Source organism: Parasteatoda tepidariorum, chromosome 5 (assembly GCF_043381705.1).
Source record: "Parasteatoda tepidariorum isolate YZ-2023 chromosome 5, CAS_Ptep_4.0, whole genome shotgun sequence".
NCBI lineage: Eukaryota > Metazoa > Arthropoda > Arachnida > Araneae > Theridiidae > Parasteatoda > Parasteatoda tepidariorum.
The window spans coordinates 58,078,462-58,102,236 of record NC_092208.1 but is presented as its reverse complement, the minus strand read 5'-3'; the positions used below and the strand labels follow the sequence as shown (position 1 = coordinate 58,102,236).

The 23,775-nt window shown below is 28.5% G+C and overlaps 1 protein-coding gene across 1 annotated transcript in view; it reads left to right on the top strand.

The window, feature by feature from the left end:
* LOC107437274 (uncharacterized) overlaps positions 1-23,775 on the top strand; it is an 85,356-nt gene that overhangs the window by 15,721 nt on the left and 45,860 nt on the right. Inside the window, exon 2 of the mRNA XM_043052336.2 lies at positions 20,737-20,825. Coding sequence (XP_042908270.1) covers positions 20,768-20,825 — 58 coding nt within the window. The 5' untranslated portion in view covers positions 20,737-20,767. The remainder of the gene's footprint in view (positions 1-20,736; positions 20,826-23,775) is intronic.

The following is a 23,775-nucleotide window of genomic DNA, read 5'->3' as shown; positions in this document are numbered from 1 at the left end:
AAATTCTTAACACTACAGAACACCGTATACCGTATTAAAACCCAACTGTTTTATCTTGTCTACGTATTACATTCAAAATTATTGATTATGCTACCAAATAATTTATATTAGCTAACTATCTTAGAAAGAAACTTTGTTCTCTTTAAAAATACTAATTTTAATATTGTTTAAAATTATCCTTATGATTTTTTTTTTGATAAATATTCCATCTCATTCAGTATACTTTTAATAACAGCATTAATGTATCGTTTGCTTCTTTTTATTGCAATATTGCCAATTTTGTCGCCAAACTTATCAATGGGTGAGTTTTCTGATTAAGAGCTTCTGAGGATCACTCTAAAATTTTTTAACTGCAACCGTTCGAAAACAGTATAAAAAAAATCCCGTTTGTAATTTTAAGGAAAGAATTAATTGATTTCATCTCTCTCTCTCTTTCTCCTTTTTTATAAACAAATAATTTCTGGTTGAATAAAAAGTTTCGAAAACAAACTTTTAATTTTAATGCATAATATATTTTACTGTATTTTTATTGAAAGTAACTGACTGCATTTCAATAACAATTTTTTTATCGAAATGAAAATGCATATTGTATTTGTTAGGAAAATGAGAATCTAATCGTTTTAATCAGAATGGTTGTACCTGATCCAGTAAGATTTTTCCTTTTGTACTGAAAAATCTTGAATTGAATATAATTCTTCTTTAAGATTTTAATTTTTTCTGTTGTAGCTTTTTATTGACAGAATTGTTAAACATATTGATGAAGGAATTGATATTAAGTAAAGAATTATGAGGTCACGTAGAAACTGTTAACTGTATTGTTCGAAAAATCGGCAGTTTATATTTCAAAAGTTGAAGGAATTTGAATCTCGCTCCAGGTTTACGTAGCGGAACTCAATCATTCTGTTTTGTTTTCTTTCAAAACTTTGTTTGTTTTCACCCTATTTTTTTTTTTTTATCTTACATTTGCTTCCTGATTTGAAAAGTTATCGTTTTCTAAAAAAATTAAATCATAATATATTCACTTTTCAGTTATATTTATATCTTTTGAAATATTTTAGAGTTACTGTTTTCTAAAAAAATTAAATCATAATATATTCCCTTTTCAGTTATATTTATATCTCTTGAAATATTTTTTTCCCTTATGTTCTTTTTTTTCACGAAGTTAGTCGATATGTGAAATTATCATTTGCTTCATGCCGGAAACATGGTGCCTAATGAGTCGCAGAAGAGAGGCATATCTCCAAACAATTCGCGTGTCATATAAGAGCGTGAGGGTGAGAGTTTTCTCATCACGAGGCAGACGTTCGTCTGATAAAAAAAAATATAAAAAAAATAAAAAATCATTACCTTGACGGGTTAACAAGTTAATAAAGGAATAGCCAATTTGGAAGGAGAAAATGGAAGGTAACGCCGGTGTCTGATAACATTTAAATGAGTTTCTTTATCACTTACCCTGTTGTTATAACATTCGATGGTTATGTTAACGGGTGATCAGATCCGAGAAAAAAGATATTTCGTTCCAGGAGAATAGCCTTGAAATCTATGGAAAAAAGATTTTAAAAAAAATTCGAAATTTGTGTCTTCTAGTGTTTAAGTTCAAGTTGAAATGAGAAAGGAAACTTCCTTTATCTTCAGCATAGATATTCATCAAAATTAATATTATTCATATACCATGAAATTTAATATTATAACAGAATCCACTTCAATTTCCTATTTTTCTCTTCCTCATGTTCTATTTTAAGTAAAATATTATATTGTTCAAACAACACAAAACTTTTCTTAAAAAATTTAAAATTTCCAAAAATTTAAATCGAATGAGTTTTGTTTTATAAAAAATACAATAGATATAAAAGATTTATATTTCATAGGAAATACAATAGATATATTCAGTTTTATAACAGATACAGTAGATTGCTATAACAAAACTATTTCACAATAATTATAATTATAACTATTTCTATAATATTATTAAATTAAAACCTAAATATTAACATTAACCAGTTTCCACGATAGATAGTAAACATATATATTTACTATGTTTAGCATATATATTTATTATATTCAACCTATATGTTTATTGATATATTCAACAGATTTTATAGTTGCATTTCAATGGCGGAATTATGCATGAAATATTGCTACTTAGATATATTTTAATAATATATAATTCAGTACAAAAGCAATTTTATATCTTTGTATCCATCTCTGAGAACAACTGCTCAACTGCCCACTTTTCGGGAACATCCATTTCATAACTAATTTGTTATCATAACTTGTTATCATAATTTGTTTTTTGATAGTATATTTGTCAATAGTTTAATGCTTTTAAATATTTCTGAAAAAAAGCCACACAGATTTAAACTTAAAAGATAATTATATTCGATTAATCATTTTCAAAAACTTTAGAGTCAATTCTTTTTGCTACAAATGCATAAAAACCATTCTGCTTAACATATGCATAAAAACGCTTCTCTATTTCCTAATGTCCTAATTTCTATTCTGTATTTCCTATTTTCTATTATAAGAAATGTTTTATTTCATATTTTTTGTTCCTATTATAATAGAAACAAGAACAAAATAAACTAGGTAGGCTTTACTTTCTACCATTTTTACAAATAAAATTTTTTCGACTCCTTTCAAAGCAACGGCTTTAACAATTGGAGTGTTTCCATTGATTCTCCAGAGTTCATGGGTAGTGCAATGAGGTGAAACATTCATTAAAACATTTTAAAAACTATGAGAATTTTATTCATTGTTTTTCTGAAGAATACATTTACACGTGTGCATTACTAATTTTTATAATCAATTTCAATAATCTAAGTTTTCAAACCAACAAAGGTAGAAACAAAAAATAATTTTTTACAATATTTAAACTTTAAATATTTAAATAATATTTCAAATCGTATTTTATTTATATTCTTAAAAAAAGGTACAAGTGCAAAAAAAAATAATAACTGAGATAATTTTAAATGGAGTAATTAAATATGCACACAATTTATTTTGGAAATGTATGAAATTGGCAAATGTATTAGTTCCTGAACAAAACGTCAGAATATATCGTCTTTCATGATTCATAACTGTATATTTATATAAATATATTATTCACATAAACAACAGTAATTATTTAAACATGATACCTGACGAACAAATCTAAAACCGGTATTTGCTAACGAATTTAAATAAACACATGGAGCATTTTATTAAGATATAGAATTGACAAATAATTTGGTTTCTGAACACAACGTCAAAATAGATTGTTCTACTATGATTCATAAATGTATATACATGAATATATTATACTTAACAACAGTAACTATTTAAAAGTGATAACACCTGAAGAAATCTGAAACAGGTATTAATGAGCAAATTTAAATAATCACAAACTTCCCTTCATAAAGATACGGATTTTTTAAATATATTAGTTTCTGAATTAAATATCAGAATATATTGCTCTCTTATGATTCATGAATGTATATATAAATTAATATATTATATACATAAACAACAGTAATTATTGAAAAGTGACAGTTACAGAAATAATCTAATGCAGGTAATTATGAACAAGTTCGAATATGTACACGATCTATTTAATAAATATATGTAATTTACAAATATATTAGTTTCTGAACAAAACATCAGATTATATTGTACGTTTATGATTCATAATTGTATATATATGTACGTATACCATATTATACACATGAACGACAGTAATTATTTAAAAGTTAAAACTGCTGATATAATCTTAAACGCGTATTTATTATCAAGTTCCAATATGCTTACAACTTATTTCACAAATATATAAAATAAGTTTTTCAAAGTACTTTGAAATTAAAAAAGTGTGAATATTATTATAGAATTTTTTTACAACTTTTAAGTTTTGCCCATTTTTAACACTCACTTAGATTTTGCAGAAGTCTTTTTTCTTTCTTAAACATATCAAAAATGAATAAATGTTCACGATTATATAAATTTTGATCTCTTTCATTTTATCTTTAGAGCATGGGAAAATGATACAATTTAATGACCAGAACTTGCATAGCGATGAGCATGCACTTTTGATCTAAATACATAGTTTCCGTTGTAGTAATATTATCACCCAGTGAATGCATAAAATGTAGGGCTATGATTTTAAAAGCGGCTTTAAGCAAGCATTGAACATGATGTTTTAGCTTGTGTTTCTTTTGTTTAAAATGCTGAATTATCTTCATCGCGTGATGCAAGACGGTAAAGGGGACATAGAAATACGGGCATAATCACCTAATCGATTCTTAGCGTTAGAGAACCAGTGAGGCAGAAAAATGGTTTTAAAACAAGAGTTGAAAAATGTGAGCAGATGCCTTCCGCATTTTGTAAAGCTTTTAATATTAATGTGACCATCATTTGAATTCAATTTTTAGATCTGATTTTCAAGTAACGGAGGATCATTATAATATGACCGTAAAATGTGATCGATGCTGGAGAAGGTGAGCTTTAGTTTTACTTGTTATGAAATAAAATTATGATAGAAGTTTGTGAAAATGTTTCACGAATTATTACAATAAACACCCTAATTCTTTTTTTAAATAGAAATAAATATGTCACATAGTCGTAAAACGCGCCAACTATAATGGTGGATCGCTTGAATAACAGAATACCTACCAAAAAAAATTATATACAGCATTTTTGTAAAGTAAAAAAAAACTCTTTTAATGTTTTAAGAGGTAATAAAAACTTTTGTGTCCTTTTCCAAAGATCTTTTTTTCCTTCTTCTTTTTTACATAATACTTCAGCAGAACGCACTTGCGCTAGATTTCCTTAAATATTATAAATGGAGACATATTAATAAAAAAATAATAAATAATAACAATATTGTAGCGCACTTCGTATTGGTTTCTATGTGGATGATCTTGTAAACCTCCTCAAATTTATGAGGTTTTAAAAGTGTGCGCTTCTTTATTGCTTTCATCGTTTCTAATAACTGTTAAAATTTTCATTTTAAAGCTACCGTCAATTAAACAACAGCTGCCTGCCCATCCAATTAACTGTAAAATTTAAGGTCCAAAACATTTCTTTACCTTTACGATTTTGTAACCGTTTACACCAGCATGGCTTTACAACTGTAAACACGAAATTTAACTGGTCACTAGAGTTAGGCTTTTCGTTAGGTAATGATCATTGGGGTTGAATTGTGATTGAGTTATGTTTTGTCAAATGAACCCTGGAATGTGGCTTAGTTAGTTTATCTGGTTGTGCTATCTATCGTGAGAGAGGGGAAACACTAGATTTCCTTGTGTTAAGCAGCTGCCTGCAATGCTGCCATCTATGTGAGAATGGGAATTTCCGATTCTAATAGTCCAGGGTCACCAATAGGGGAGCGCAGGACATTGAGAACTCCTCCTGTGTTGAAGGAATGGAAGAAATGTTGTAACCACAACGCTGGGAATCGATCCCCAGTTCAGCCGGTTATGATATTAGCCCTCTCGAATCCCAGCGATAGCTAGTCGATACGAATTCCGCATCCGGCTTGCATCGACCACAGTGCTGACGTAAAATATCCTCAGAGGTAGACGGATCATGGGTTAGAGTCCCCTTGTTGTTAAGCTAACTGTGGTCTTCGTCTCCATGTAACGCAAATGCGGGTTAGCTCCAAAAAAGTCCTCCGGACAGCAGATTTCTCCCAATACTTGGTCCTACAGCTCCCTTGTCTTTTGGATTGGGTTCAAAACTGCAAGGTTACGGAGTTGAACATTAGTAGTCGTAAACCCAAAAAATTGGTTTTACTGTTCAACAACGGTTATAGAATAAAATAAGATATAAAGTTCTTCTCTATTTGGAGCCATCAATCTTATTTCAAAGAGCTTCCTCCATACAAAATTTTATTTATTTCTGAATGCTTAACTGTTCAAATGATTATTAGGTATTCAAATGCCTTAACAGTTTCTGAAGTTCTGAAAACTAATATAATTAAAAGTTAAAAATGATAAACATATTTCAAATAACCTTAAAAACTTTACATGCTTAAAAAATAACTGTTGAAAAATAGTTGTTACCTAAAATATGTTCTGAAGTGTTTCATTTTATTCCATAAAAAAGGAAAATTAGAAAATGATTATTGAACTTAGTTTTATTTATAAAATTATTTTTTAAAAATATTGTTCTTTAATTTCATTTTTGAAGAATGTCTTCGAATAAAATGACATGAAACCCACAGTATTGAGATCTTGTTTCTTTATACATTTAGATTTAGATTTTCTTTTCATATAAACAATATGAGCGATATTCTGAAATGTTTCGGCAATTTAAAATGGTATGCAATTTTTTAATTTCGTAATAGACTTCCTGATTTTGCCTGTTTTACACATCACTGCTGTAGAATAATTCTTACTAACACTGTATCTTAATTTGTTTTTATTTCTTTCTATTACAGTTTTAAAACTTGAAAACAATTATAAAATTTCGCTTTTTATAAAATTATTTTCTTAAAAAATTATTCAATTTTAAATTTTATTTTAAATTTATCTAGAATTAATAAATGCATTATTTTCAAATAATTTATCATTGCAAAGGAATTAATGCTATTTAAGTTAAACTTAGAGAATAAATTTGAGATGAAAAATGCTGCATAAAAATAGTATATGAATTACTGACTGAGTAATAATATCAATATCTTTGTTTAATTTTAAATAAGAAGTTGTTTTAATATAAAAAATGTAGAATTATAAGGACGACTTATAATAATAATCTTAAAAGTTCAGACGAGAGACCGAAATCAGAAAAAAAAGCTTATACTTCAGAATTTATGCACCCTTACACCATATAACTCAAAATGTGTTAACACTATTATAGTAACCAAAACACCCAGCAATTTTGAAAATGTAAGCCATTCTGTCATTTAGTAAACAAACTTAATGGAGAGTCGTCTGCAATAAAACATTTAACAGACAATACTTCTTGAGAAAAAAAGTGTTTCATGATTCGGTTAAACTTAATGGCGAAAATGAAGAAAATAATTCTTTTTTTTTAAAAAAAGAATTATTACTGTGGAATGCATAATTTCCCATGTTATGATAAAAGGTGGAAGTGCTTGATGACTTAGGGGTGTATGGTGGCCTGCTGTCCTGAAAGAGATCATTAAATGAATTCGCAAGAAGACATTGTTGCTTCCACATAAAAAAAGGATTACGCCATTTTTTTTTTCAATTTACCCCAGATGGTAGAATTCATCAGGAGGATTTTATCTAAAAACTCCTGTTGATTCTATCTGAAAAGATGAGACTATTGAAGAAGTAGTGATTAGTAAACTAATGATCTAAGTCGGCGAAAACCGCGTCAAAAGCTGTTCCGGTTCGTTGCTCCTGTAATAATTCTCCAACGATGCGATGTATTGTTTTCGATTTTTCCCCGTCTACACTCTTTTCCAATAATTTTCAATTAAAAGACTTTGCAGTTCCTTATTTATTACCAGGAATATAAAATTGTTTTTATTAACAATACCGGAATCGGTTTCCGGAAGCTTGATATTGATTGGTCTGGTTTAAATGGGATGGTTATCGAGACTGCTATTCAAACCAGGTAAGGGGTAGTAGATAGAGCATGGCTACACAAATGCTGAAGAGGTGAAAATTTAAGAACGTACTGTAAAATTTGCCTGTGGAACTATTGAAACTATAGTTGTCTCCAATACATACAGAGATCATAATCGAAACAGTGCATGCTGGAAAGTATTACAAAATAAAAAATAGCATATTTGAAGCATGCTGTTTTTGCAAATGATTATGGTAATTTATTTTAATTTTAATTCGGAAATATAGAAGGATTTTTAAGCATCAAATTTAAAATTGTAAAATCATATTTTATTTTTAAAGCATAAAAAGCAAGAAAAAAAATTACATTTTATGCGATATTTTCCAATAGAGTATTAGGTTTTTAGTAATTCTAGTAGTTTGATAATCGAATGTGTTATTGTATTTATTTTGTTCGAAGATGTATTATTGCTTGTATAACTATTATTTTATTCCTAATTTATATTTGAAGAAGTAAGTGAATACGAGAATATTTAACATAGTTAAAAAAATTAGTAGATATGAGTTACCCTTATTTCATAATATTGATAAAATCTAGTAAACGCTGGATAAAAACTACCGTAATGCAGAGAAAGATTTGAAAAACTGTGATGTTGAATGAATGAGCTACGATGATTTCTTTTTTCTTTGCGTATTTCAAATTCATCCACAAAATTTTTAATTAAATTAATATTTAATTTTTGGTTTATAGAAAAATTCTTTTACAAATTTTTTAAATGGCATTTAAATTTCTTTTAGTTTACATTTTAGCGGTTAAGAAATTATTTCATTTATTTTACGTTAATTTTAAATACGTAATCCAAGAAAATAAATTATTTTAACGTTTCTTCAGCTAAGGTAATTTTCAACTGCTACACTGTTTATTCTATTTTAATTAAATTTCATTTCCTTCATTTCATTTGAATATAAGATTTAAAAAGTTTTTTCTGCTCAACTCAACTATAGTTCAGAAACAGTTTAGGATGTTTTCAGATTAAGATTTTTTTGCAACATAAATATCCCTATACTCTTCCGTCATTTACTTAATCTCTCTACAAACAAATTGTCATAAAAAAAGAAGAATATATTACTTCTTATCGTCGCTGCATAATGGTAATCGTCACTGCGTTGATAATGTCCTGAAGCGTACCTCTAACCTGATGATCTTAAAAATCGAAACAATATGCGTTTTTTTTTAAATGTGAAGTATGTGATTGATGATCATTTGTTCTGCTCCAGAAAATTTTCTTTTAAGAAATATTACGGTAAAAATCCTTGTTTAAATTTCTCTGAAAAGTCTTTATCACTGTAAAAGAATGGATACTCGATTATCATGATACTTACTTCGTTTTTTGACGAAACCGTTTCCTGCTATATACTCCCTGCAAAAATTACGTCAAAGTGACGAAATAACTACCGTCACTTCTTCGAGGAAAAGAATTTCGTTAAAATTAAATAAATATTTTGTCATTCTAATTTTTTCCAAAACATAAATAAAAACTGCAGTGCCTAATGTATCTTACTTTTTTTAGTAATGTGCGTGTGCACCATATAGACGGCACGACACAGCAACATAAATTACACCCTAGCCCAAAGAGGGATTCGAACTCCGGATCTTCCCTGTACAGGGCCAATTTCTTGACTACCATACAAACCGGACATAATACAGTCGCGCTTAAAAGTCACCGTCTAATATATTTATCCTAACTTTTCAGCTTTTGGCTGCTTTTATAAATTTAAAACTTTTAATTTTAAAAGATTCATATAAATCTGTACTGAATTAAAAATAAAAGTTGTTCGAAAAAAAAGTATTTTTTTTTTAAATTTTATTTTTATTATTATTGAATTAAAGCAACAACACACTGGCCAATGGCTTTTGCACGCTATTGTACATATTTCTTTGGATTAAACGGCTTGAACATTCGTCTCCATGAGAAGAATTATATCTTAGGTTATGAAACAGTACTTCCTGTAACTGCAAATGTTCTGCCAGTATCTTAAAAATAAATAAACAATTCTCACAAGCTAAACTATTACTGTTCTGATGAATAATTTGTGTTGCCAACTAAACTTGCAAAAAAGAGAACCTTAATTGAATTTCAAATTGTGCATAAATGTTTATATAAAGAAGCAAAATTTGCCAACAGCATATAAAAATTTTTCGTAACTGCAGAGAAGTGGTAGTAGATAGTTCTACTTCATACTGAAATTATTCTGCAGAGGTCTTGATTGCTCTGAGACGTACGGTGCAGTTATCCACTTAGAAGTTAATTTAGACACGTGAACAATTTATAGAGGGTGATGAGTTATTGTTTTTTTTTCTATACTTTCTGCCTGCTTTGGAAAACCTATCCACACAGCGGACGTGAGTCTCGTAATGTCACGTGATTTTAAGAAATTCGAAACACAAATGAACTCTCAGAATGAACTCGCTAAAACCAGCAAAACAATTCCTTGAAGCAAACTCGCCATATAGAATTTCCAAGCTGAGCAATAGAACATATATTGGTTCATACACTCTCTTTTCTATATTCTTTTGATGAATTACCCTACACTTGCGTTACATGAATGAGGAAACTATAAAAATCTTTTACGTTTAGTCCGACAGCAATAGGACTCTAACTCAAAATTATTCTTCAACTGGAGATATGGGGGGAAAGCACATTATCGACGCTATTTTGAAAGTGTATAATAAAAAAATTACTAAATAAAACAAACACTTCATAAAGAGGGACTTATGAAGTAAGATAGCAGATATAATATGTAAAATAATAACTTAAAAAATATAAATGTAAATAAGTGAATATACTTAAATAATTTCAAGCAGTTTTTTTTCATATTTTCGTTTTTAATATTTTTAACTAGCGTTTTGGACATGCATAACTATTAGAAAAAAAAAGAATTTGAAACAAGGTGGGAAAATATTTTCAATGAATGCCATAATGATTCCACAAATCTTAATTTTTCTTCTTCTTTAAATTACTGAAGCAATAAATACAAAAATGGAGTAGGATATTTCAAGAAAATAACTACTTAATTTATCCTTTCTTTGTTCTTTCTTTTTATAGATGAACAACAAGATATCAAAAAACAAGACAAAACAAGAGATTTTATAGACGGAAAACCCGATATCATTCCGTATCAGGGTTTTTACATCAATCGATTAGAATACGGATCAATGGAAAAAACTGTATTTTTGAGTGCTTAAACCTATTATTTTTTAAGACCAGAATGCAGAATTTTAAAAATAAATTTACAAATAGTTCTCTTGACATTAAAAACGTGAAATAATTGGAAACGTGGACACATACCTAAATAATAAACTAAAAGTGAATAAACTCATAATCTGAACAACTAAATTTGTAAATGAATTTCTACTTTCAATTGGTTTTTTTAATAATTTTTTCTGAGAAATCATTATAATGTGAGAGACTAATGAATGAAATGGAAAAAATAATCATTTAAATGCGTACATGTAATGTAAAAGATTTAACAAAGTAGATTTTAATCCGTTTTTAATATAAATTACTTGTTTACTTACTTACGTTTAATGACGTATGTTATGAATTCCGTTTAAAAAGTTACGATTTTGATATCCTTAAAATTATCATATTTCTTTTAGAATAAACGTTTGATTTAAAAAATAAGGTTGTTGAAATCTTTTAAGCTATTTGTAACTTAAAATTTACAATTTGGAATTAAAATTTTGTCCAATAGGGGATCTAAGAATGTTCAGAAGCAATTATTTTTCCTTCCGTTTTGATGTTTTAGATAACCTTGAAAAAATATATATTATTTAAGTAATGCCGAGTAACCTGTTTTTGGTGACTACTAGTGGTGCATTGCTTTATTGGTAAACTTAAATATGTGGTCAACTTAAAGAGAAAAATGAGTAGTTACTTTTACCCTATCATTTCTAACAATACGTTATTCTTATATACATCTTGTTAATCATATATTTCACATATGAGTACCAGCCAAAACAAAGATAAATGCAATCAAATTTTTTAACATGGCCTTAAAATTTCATTTATCAAATACACTATTCATCTTAGAAATTACATAAATAAATAATAATTTGTTGCATAAATTTATTAATAATTTATTAATAAATTATTAATTGGTACGAAACGGAAAATGCATATTTTGTTGGTCAGGTATTTATTATAAATAATTGTCCAAGAGATTAGCACAGGATATAATTCAATTAGAAAACTCAACACTAAATTTATTTCAATATTTTAAAATTTATTTTGTCACAGGTACATAAAAATATATTTATTACAAAGGTTCATAACCCCAAATCACAGAGGACACAAGTTAGTTTTCAACACTATTTTACCAATTTGTTGAAATTCACGAAATGATAGGATAGAAAATTTCCTAAAATGTTTTTTTCCGTCATCTACTGATGAATTTAGTAAAACATTCCATGCATACCACTCCCAAACAAATTTGAATTATTGTAGTGATCAACATGCAAGATAGACAGGTAGTATTGTTACAAAGGCTAAGCTCTCTTTTAACGCATAGGATAAATTCGGTTCTTGATAACGGAGGTCAATTTAAGAGGTCACATGGTAAAAATAAAAAAAACAACAGTAAATTAACGTAAGAAACCTAAGAAAAATCGATAAAGCCTTCAGATATTTCGAAAGTTAAAAAGTAGCGCCATAGATAGAAATATCAACAAATGTAATCTAATCTTTGTATTGGCAATACGTCAGAACGGAGAATGGCTGTATACGAATATTTACTTCCCTTTTTATTTGAGTTTTTGGTGTTACTTTGGATCTTTATATCTCTTATCCCTAAGACAATCCTATAATATCTTAAAAAAAATTATATAAAGACAAAATTTTCTAACTAAAATAATTGTGATTACATTTTTCAATAAGAAAGATTGTTTCATTTTAAATTAAACAACTTTTCAATGCAAGGAAACGCTTTAAGGAAACTATTCAATTCTATGCGTAATTAACGATCAACTGAAGAGCAGAAAGTTTTGAGTGGTATTTTTGTGAATTTAACAAGGTTTTTCAACGCTCTTTAGCGAAGGGGGGAAAAGGCTCATTTTAAGTGCCTTATACTCTAAGTAAAGCTATAGTTTTAAACTGTATACGACATTTTAAAAGTTATTAAACTTTTTTAAGAAACGCCAATTTGGCGACATTTTTTCACCTAGATGAAAATTATCAATATCAATGCCTTATTCTCATTTTTTCGCAAATTTGTATGAGCCCAGGTAATGCAGTGTTGGAGTCAGTTTCTAAATATTAAAAAATTAGACCACAAACGCTTTTCATTTTCTCAAAACTGTGGCTTTTCTCCGTATTGACGTTTTGCGCCATTTTCAGAATAAAGATAGAGAGCCCTGGCTAAAGATAGGCTAAAATTGACCTAATTGTCATGAATAACTGTTGCAAACTCATTTCAGTTATGCAAAAAGCATATTATTTTCAAAACAACATCATTTCATCAACATCATCTTAAACAGCTCTTCACTTATTTTAATGTCTGAATGGCTATTGTGAAATGAATGTTTTTATGCATTATCTTTTTAAAACTTCTTGCATTGCAACTCCAATTCATTTTTATTGTCATAATACGCTACTTCAATGCAATATTCACGTAGCTGTTGCTTATAAAACTTCTTCCATACATTTTTGTACACAGTAAAAAATTACGGTATAAAGTACCAGCACTGTCGGTGCATCATCCGTAAAATCCATTTTTATTGTAAAATATTATAGCATAATTTTTGTAGAAATATTTATTTAATTATAGTGTTTCAGTGATTTTACGGTAATTATTACTATAACTATCTATAACTATCTATTACTACTATTATTACTATCAGATTTTTCATCCCGTAACATGTTACAGTAAAAATGGATTTTACGGTAAAAAGTACCAGAGGCCTGAGTACTTTGTACCTTAATTTGATCCGGAATTTTTTATAGCGTGGACGGTAGTGTATGCTTTTTACAGCAATCTACACTTATCTTTTTCTACTTCTCTACAGGTTTTGCAGTTGGATTTTTGTTTTTGAAAAACTAATTAGAGAGTTTTCCATTTTTTTTGTAATATTACTTTATGTAACTACTTTACCTGCACACCACCTTGTCGCTGATTTGGATTTGAAATTTTAATCAGTTCTATTTCATTACTCTCACATTATTAAAATTATTTTGCTTTCTTTTCATAAAATAAAATTGTTAAGGTTTTAATGTTTTAAGCTCAAAAGTAGCTCGAATCGTTACGTTGAATAAATCTGCAAAGTTAAATAATGTTACATCAGCAAAAAAAAATAATGCAAAATTTCTAGTTGCTTTATATTCATTTCAAATAGTTTTTTATAGGTTAAGGCATGTTGTTCACATAGTTGCCAGAACAGTGTTGAATAATATAACATAGTTAACGAAAGTTTATATTTGGCATAAGAGTGATTTATTGAATATTCACGAATAAAGAATCAAAATTAGAAAAATTTCGTTGTCATGTTAGGCGCTATTGTGCGCACGGATCAAAATGACGATTAAAGTACGCTATATTTTAAATAAAAAGGAAATCTTATACATTTTTCACGAACACAACAAATCGATTTTAATCCCACGATTAACCTCCATTTACACAAAAAGCTAAACTCTCAATGACTCGTTCGAAAAAAGAAATAAATCACTAAATGCCCCGACAGCAAAAATAATATTTCTCCACCAAATCCGTGCAAAGCCGCATAAAGATAAATCGATATCAAAAATCACATCGTTATCAAACAATAATCAGCAAAAAATTTTGTTCTCTCACCTAATTGCCACTCAAAATGGAATTTTTTCGAAACACAAACAAAGAGCGCATTAGTAGTATTCCCCTCTCCATAAAGAACCATAAAAATACCCAAGTTATCATGTATATGCCATGAACTTGAACCGGTTATTTTCTTTTTCTGCAAGTTTGTTTTTCTTAAGTAAGAGGCAGGGTCAACGAGACTTTGCCTGCATCATGGATTAGAGATCCGTTATCCACGATCCTGAACTATCTCGTTAAGAACTGAGAATCATTTAAAAATCATAGAGCAAGGCCAGATTTGCTGTGACCCTTATTAAGGCTAGTTAAACCTTACCCTTACCTCATGTACAGCTCGCATTGATCCTCCTTTTTACCGTTAAGCAACATTTTTACAACTTTAACCTTTTTCCTTCATAACAGGAAAAAGACAATTTTTTTAAGGATTTAATGCGGTATGATCTCATAATTTAAAAGCGCTTGGTGGTAATGGACTTAAAATGAAATGCAGGCATCCGCACGGAACCACTTTAGAGGATTGTTACGTATGTCGTTTATTGTAAAGGGGTGTTACTTCATATTTTTAAAACTATATTTTTTTCCTTCATTGCTTCACATATAAAAAGTGAAGCAATTCTGATAGTTGCATTTAAGGCCCATAAAATATTTCACTTGTGGGATACTTGTATTTGTTTTCCTAGAAACAAATTCGCAAAAAAGCTGCTAACTCTTTTTTTCTTCTTCCAAATTCAATTATAATGAAGGCCCCATATAGTACTAAAGTGAAGTCCTATGTTAATTATATGGCTGTTATAGCTCAAACAAACCATATTAAAGGAAAAACAAATATGTGTTCCATGAATTTTCAAAACTTTTACTTTGATAATGAATGATAAATAAACATTTTTCTTTAATAAAAGAGAAATTCCTCTTATCTTCAGTTTTACTTACAATTCTCATACTAAATATTTCATTAGTACCTATACAGAGAAAAAACAGTATGGTCAAAACTACCAGAATATGGTAAAATTTACCTTGCTTTTGACTCACAATGAGAACACCAAGAAGCACAGTAATTTTTACTAAAGCAATGTCGTAATGATTTTGGAAAAAATTAACAGTAAAACATGGTTTTATAATGTCTGATACAATTTGGTTAATGTGGTATAATTTGAAAATTTTATCATGATATCTTAGAGCATGGTATAAAAACAATTTATTCTGTCAAATTTACTCCTGAGTTTTGAATTTTTTACTAAATGTGCGACAGCAAAAACTATAATTTTCAAAACCAAAATTCTCGGGTAACCTTTAGTGCATGAACGAAACATTACCAAATAAATCGTTTTAATACTGTATACTTTGCGTTTATTACCAGAATTTAATTTTTTTTAATCAGAAATGTCTACAATGCAAATACGACAATTTTACCAGAAATTTCTTCTCTTACTTTCCTGTTTAGAGATGGTAAGGACGTTTTTTGGAAGTACTTTATAAGCTTATAAAATTTACTTTTAAGAGATAAATTTGACATGAATTTCTTTTAAGTACACAAAATTTCCTTATCAGAAAGTATCTAGCGTTTGGTTCTTATTTTACAGACTTTTTAAGTTTGTCAGCATCAAAAACCTTTTTTTCGTAATGCCTTGAAGGATAGAGATAAGTTGATTATTTTTTAATAATTAATTCGTTTGTATTCAATAAATATATTAGTAGATAAGTATGTAAAAAAAACTCTTTTTAAAACTTACATAAATTGAAATACTTAGTAAAAATAAAGAAATTATTTTCCTCTGCATTCGATTGTTTTCTTTGTAATTTTTATCGTAATTCTTTATAAAAAAAAGGGGGGGGGGACTATTTTTTTGCAAATATTTAGTGAGATTTCAATATCATAAAAGTATTTTGATTTAATAGCTAGATTTTTTTTAAGTATATAATTACTTTGTTTAGGTATACAATTACTTAGAAGGTGATTAGTTTATTAAATTTTGGTGAAATTCAACTTTCTTTTTTTTGCCGCCTTATTATCTGAGGATAATGGGTAAAATTTCTTTTAATAGCTATTTTCACTTATTCCAAATTCAACTTCACAAGTTTTTTAAAATTGTTCAATTCTATTCTAATAATAATTATAAAATAAAATTTTGTGGATTTTTTAAAATTTAATTTATTAAGTCGGGGAATAATAAATTATTGCTGCAAGAATGATTTCACTCTCTCTCTCAAAACATTTTTGCCTAATACCAGATTATTGAATTATATTAACAATTACCATATATAACAAACAACACAAATACTGTCTTCCTGCAAGTTTAAATAGTTTTGCCTGTTAGATGATCATTAACTTGATTATTAGATAATTAGTATTCTCTGAGAGTAATGAATTATTGATGCAATAATTATTTCAAGATATTTTTGACCAATAACAGATTATTGAATTATATTAACAATTACAATATACAACAAACGATACAAATACTATTTTCCTGCAAGTTTAATTATTTTTGTCCGTTAGAGGATCATAAACTTGATTTATTAGATAAGGATTATTTATTAGATTCAGCTTCATAACTTTATTTTTTATAATATAAAAATTTGAATATATTTTACTGGCATACAAAATTTTAAGAAGGAGTTCTGATATTTCAAATACGATAAATAAAATAAGAATTTCTTTGTGTGGATATTTAGATAAACAACTATTTAACAAAATACTTCAGCACGCGACTGGGTTAACCGAATTAGCACTCACGGCTGTCAACCCATTTTTAATTAACTTTCAATAAAAAAATTTTATTTTACAGAACACCTCTTTGTCGCCAAGTACACACTTAATCAAAGCGAGTCTAAACGTTTTTTCTTTTCTTTTCGTTGATAGAATTACGGCTCATAGACGGCCACGATTACAGGTGCAGTTTACCAAAGATCGTGATAATCGAATTGGTGTTTCGAGATTAATCATCTCTTTGAAGGGGGCGAGGCTACAATTATAGCTTTAAGTCATCAATCATGTTATTGAATTAAGGCGTCATAGCAGTCATAAAAGCTGTAAAGGGCTGTGGGAGGTACTTTGTGGTTGTTCCCTGTCATCATAGTCTTAAATCTAAGCCAATAACATTGATTACAGAAATCAATTATTGGCTCAAATAAAAGGTTCTGGCTTTATTTACTGTTCTTGACGAGAAATGTCTGAAAAGGTTTCAACAAGTTGCAATTATTGGTGTAATTGTTTCTGAGCATGAGATCACTGTGATCAATTTATGCTATAATTGATTCATAGGGCACTGAAAATGGAATTGGAGAGTTGAGTAGATGAGGATTATAATTTAAATTTTGACGAATTTCAGTAAATTAGTTTTGAATTTTATGAGTTTAAAATAGTAAATAAGAATATGTCTTGTCTTTATTGCGGATCCACAAGTCCTCATTTATGGAAATCCATAAATTCTTTACACTTATTTAACGATATAACGTTCGCGTTTTTGGCGTTTTAATCTGTTTACAAAATCTATGTTTTCTGAGGATACTTGGCGCATGTTTGGTGCCAAATGCACTTGAAATTTTCTTCTATTTTGAAAGCACTCAAAGATTGCTATTTGGTATCTTTATCAGCTGAGGTCTGCGAAATTTAAAAACTTGGTACAGTAAATTAATTTTGTAGATTTAAGTAGGACTGAAACTAGTTATCTCTTGTTTTATGGTTTTAGATTTTTCAATATCTTCAAAAATTATACTTAAAACTTTCTTATAGTAAGCTTTCCATTTATCTTTATTTTTCGATGGAAATAATAGAGTTATTTAAAATTAAGAAACAATGTGGAACAAAACTGAAAACAAAATACTAACAGCTGTTTCATCCACAGAGTCAATTAGTGAATGCCCATATGAAAAGTGTGGTCAAAACTTCCACAATATGTAAAATTTATAGTTTTTCTGGCTCTATGAGAACACCAAAAACTTGGATAAATTTGGTAATCATTTTGCTTTGGTAATAATTTTGTTAAAATTAGCAATAAAATATGGCTTTGTAATATGTGATAAAATTTGGTTAATGTAGTAAAGTCTGATAACTTAATTATGATACCTTTGATCATGACATAAAAACCCATTTATACGGTTAAATTTAATTTTCAGTTTTGTACTTATAGTTAATGTGAGTTAATAAGAACTATAATTTTGAAAACCAGAATTTGAAAACCAGAATTTTTCCGATAAACCGGTACCATATGAACGGAGAGATTACCGAATAAATGGTTTAATTACCGTATACTTTAATTTTATTACCAAAAAAAAATTCTTTTTCCTTAAAAAACGGAGATATCATTACAATACAGTACGGTAACTTTATCAGAATTTTGTTCTCCTTGCAGTGTTTTGATATTATTTACAAAATAGAAACAACTGTTTTGTCTCATTTTTAATCACTCACGGTTACAGTCGAATAGTGCCTTTTCATTTCGTGTTTAAAACGCTACAAATTAACTTTTATCCTTCACGCATTTAAAGATTAAAAATAAAATTTGAAAGATGATCTATAACGTAGTGCTATGTTCCTGAGCTGCATGCGTATAATTATGTAACGTAGCCATGACACGTGACAAAGTTTTTAGACAGCATGATGAAGAGTTAAACATTATGGCAAGGGGAGAGAGGATCTGAAAAACTGAGAGAAAGTGTGACTTCACATATGGACAAGTCATATTCTGTGCGATTTTGCTGTAGCTTTAATAAAGTGCGAAATAAAACCTTATTTCTATCAAGTTGAACTACATTGCTTAAGAAATTTTTTTTTTATTACCGTCGTTGAACAGCCGACCCATTTTTTCGGGTTTACGACTGCTAATGTTCAATTCCGTAGCCTTGTAAGTTTGAACCCAATCCGGAAGACAAGGGAACTCGTGAATCAAGTATTGGGAGAAATCTGCCTAAGTGGAAGACTTTTTTAAAGGAACTAACCCGCACTTGCATGGAAAGAAAGACCACGGAAACCTCCCATGGTTTAGCCTGACTGCAAAGGGACTGTTAATATATAATCAGTCTACCACTGGGGATATTTTCCCGTCAGCACTGTGGTTGGCACGAGCCGAATGCGGATTCGTATCGACCGAACACGGTTCACTTCATTGGAAAGCGAACGCTCTATCCCCTGAGCCATCGCGGCTTTTAATCAAGTTTAAGAAGGATTAATTTGTTCTATAACATTGCTGAATTTGGCACCATAATAAAGTGTAACAAATTTAAATGGTATTATGGTTCAATTGGCCAGAAAGTTTCGACTTGACGGAGTAAAAAATTTCGTGTTCTTTAAATTAAATTAACGAATTTATGAAAAATTTTTTTTTACTTAATCTCCAATAAATTAATCTTATTATTATTTGGAATTTGTAGTTTTAAAAAGCATTATCTTCATTTTAATTTGGAAGATAATCCCACTAACCATAATATAAATATGTAAATATTATAAATATACAAATATATAAATATATTCATATCGATGGAATCGTTGCTCTGTATCCTGGCTCTTTCTATGAATTTTTGCATCTTGATATATTTTAGCAAGTATATATTCTAGAAATAAGGATATGAAATTTAAGTAATTAATGTTCATGAAAAAAGGAATAAAAAACTAAAAACTACTTTTAATCCTGCCCTTCATAGTTCGTTTTATAGTTTTGTTATGATGGTAAAAATTATTATAAAATTTTAGTTCGTGATTTTTGAAAGATGTTTGTACAAATAATTTTACAAATTAACTTTATGTATTCTTAATGTTATTCAAATATATACCTTCATTTTAAATAAAATTTGTTTATAATGTTGTTTGTGAAACTAGAACTTAACTTTGATAGATACATAGTTAGGTTTAATGATTCATCGGCTTTCAAAACAGTTTATGTACGAATATACGAAATACGATGCATTACATTTACTCATTAAGTACCTCTGCATACTAAAATGTGAATGTGATAGAAACAAATGTTATTAAATGTGTGGATATATCTAGATTACCATTGGAATATGTACTTGGTGACCAAGGGGGTACATATGACTCATTTTTAGTATGAACCATAAACTAGAGAGATAGGTATCTTCTTAGTATGACTCATCTTTGTAAGTCGTATACCTCTCAATAATCAGTCCTATGAAACTTAATGAATAACTAAGGCTAACCTTGTATCTGATAAACTGAAAATTTCGGTTTACCAAGATAACAAATTGCATCTGTTACATTTGATATTTTACTACATTTGTTTCTTCTTGTTTCTTCTTTCACTGAAAATGACTAATAATTAAAGTTAAAATGTTTATTAAATCGAAAATGATTATTCCATGATGTTAATTTATATTAAAGTAAAAAAAGGAGTAAATAAAATAAAATGTTTTTTCTTTTTGTTTATTTCAGAAAGAAATCCTAAGTAACTCAAAGTCTAAATATGAATTTACTCTGGAGTCTGTGTGGACTCGTCCTGCTCGTCATAGCAACAGTTGAAGGTAATGATATCAAATTAAGTGTTTTTTTCCTCATTATTTTTACCATTAGATATTTTGGAGCTTTTTAATAGCATTTAACTTTTTCAATTTATAGTTAATCTCTTGCTTACTAATGCTTTTTGAATCGTTTTCCCAGAAAGAAACATTTGATACAAAAATCGTTATTCTTAAAATAGATCCCATCCGTATTATGCTTATTGATTAATGAGCTGTGAATCATTTCAATGATTGATAAAGGCTAAGTTTACCATTATATGTGACGTTCAGAATTATCCCTTAAAGTTTCCTCTTTTGCTAAATAGTTTTAGTTTTAATTATCTTCTTTGGTAACAATTAGCTTGATAGAAAAATGAAGGATCTCTTGCTGGGATGATTTTCGACTTACTTTTGAATCTTTTTAATTCGAAGAAAGAGGTCAAGAAAAAAATTTGCAATTCTTTCGCTGTTTTTTGTTGTTATTGTTGAAATTTTTGAATAAGAATTTAAAAAGCGAAACTATTCATTTTGCCTTCATGAATCGGTGGTTATCTTCGGGAGGATCCACCTGAAAATATATGTTGTGTCAACATAAGTCGGTTTGGATGAAAGGTTCAGAATTAAAAACAATTATGTGTTTCGAAAACTACGAAACCAAAAGCCTGCTACCAAACAACTGATTATTTCCCTTTAATTAGTCAGAGATCAATATTCTTCAATATTTTATTCCTGGACAATCTATCATTTCTCCTTTTGTTAATATCACCAGACATTTAAAAATGATTACAAGATAAAATACAATATATAAGATAACATATCTGTACTGGTAATGTTATTTAATGAACATATTTGTCATGGATTTGCATATCATATTATTCAAATTTTTAACAAAAACACTATGGTTAAGGTATCTGACTCAAGTGAAAACAAGATTTTGGACAAAATTTTCGAAATTGCGTGTATTATAAATTCAGAATCTCTGTAGTCATAGCTTTCTAAAAATAGTTTACTTTTGTTTGTTCTTCAATTATTTACGAAGTTATAAAAATTTTTGTGCAAGGTGATAACAGTTTATAGGTAGAAGGTATAACCTGTAGTGAAATTTTTGAACTATTAAAGCAATGCTTAAAAAATAAAACTCAATATCTAAGACAGCATATCAGCCGGAAATGGCTAATTTACAATCCAACGGCCTTTCATGACTTGCTCTCTCTTTTTTGTTTTAGACTTTCTCTTAGCTTTAGTTGGTCGCAATTATAATGCAAGCTTTTATTAATTTTAAAATGCATTGCCTGAACTTGTTGCTTTTAACCTCTTACCTGAACTACAAAAAAAAATCAAGAATCAAGTTTTTTTTTATTCAAAAAAATGCCAAACAGAAGAGCAAGCCGCAGGATTGAAAAATCACGACAGGCTAGGAGTTGATCAAACGCACAGTTCTGTCTCACATTTCCATAATATGTAATATTTTTCTTTATATAAATATAAAAAAAATTGTTTCAAAGTGGACCTCAATATCCGAAATGATATATCCGTTATCAAATGAAGAGTTTTATCATGGATTCGTAGAACATGTGATAAAATTTTTTTTACAAAAAATAAAATGCATGAAAAATAAAGCAAACTATCTAAGGTAACGTATCTGATCTGGTCATGTTATCAAATCAAACAGTTTTGTCATATGTGCGCATAACATGTAATGAAATATTTTTTTAACAATAAATAATGTAAGAAAAGTGGTTAAAAATGAAGAGCAATATCGGAGATTACATATTTGGTCTAGTTTGCGTCACAAGTGAGCAACAGAGCGGAATAGAGTTGAACTTGGCCCTGAGACATACAAAAATGACAAACTCGAAAATACATAAAAAGTTGTGGAAAAGAAGCTTAGTGCAAAGTTTAACTGATCCAAAAAAACTGTCTTTTTTTTCTGGTGGCATAATTTTCTCAATCAGTCTAAAATCGTTAGGGCAACGGGTTTTTCGGAATTCAGAATGAAAAATCCACGTAAAAAAACTTATTATAATTTTTCGAAGCCTTGATTTAATTTCAATAACGTATATCCTTATCGGTAGATGAAAATAAAAACAAAATATTTCTTTAAAAAATGTTTTTAAGTTAATTTTTATTTATTAATTAAATTAAAAATTAGAAAGTGAAAGAATTCTTCTGAAAATAAGTGCAATACGCATATAAACATAACTAATGTCTTTCTCTGAGGAGAAAAGTATGGTTGAAACTATCAGAATATGGTTAAGATTTTGGTAAAGTTAACAATTAAATATAATTTTATAAGCTGCGACAAAGTTTGGTAAGTGTGGTATAATTTTATAAATGTGATAAAATTTTGTAATTTTATCATGATAGCTTAGAGCATGGTGTAAAAAGAATTATTAGATTAAATTTAATTTTCAATTTTGTTCTTGTATTAAATGTTTGGTAATAAGAACTATAGTTTTGAAAGCCAAAATTTAATTAAATTTCGGCTAATTTAATTAGCCGAAATTTCCAGTAAACCGTTACCATATGAATTGAAAAATTCCCAAATAAATGGTCTAAATATGGTATATTTTGGTTTGAATTTCCAGAATTATGGTTATTTTTACCGGAATCGTCATAACAATTTATTATTAGAGGGAAATGATCATTTTGATAAAGATAATTTTATATTAAGAGCTTTAAAAATGAAAGGAGGTTTCTTAATGCGCACTCAAATTGTAGCTGCACACGATGGTTTATAATTTTTTTTTCGTAAAGCAATGCATGCAGAATTATTCTCTTCGATTAAACTTTTAATATCTGAGCAGCTAGAATAAAAACCTCGACAGCTCCAGTATGAAATCTCTTAAATTATTAGAGCTCTTTCGATAATCCTTATTAATTATTACTATTAGTCACTATCTACGACCTATTTCCTATTCAAACTAGCAGGATTTTAACTTTTTCTTACCTAATTTAAATTTTTTTTTAAAAT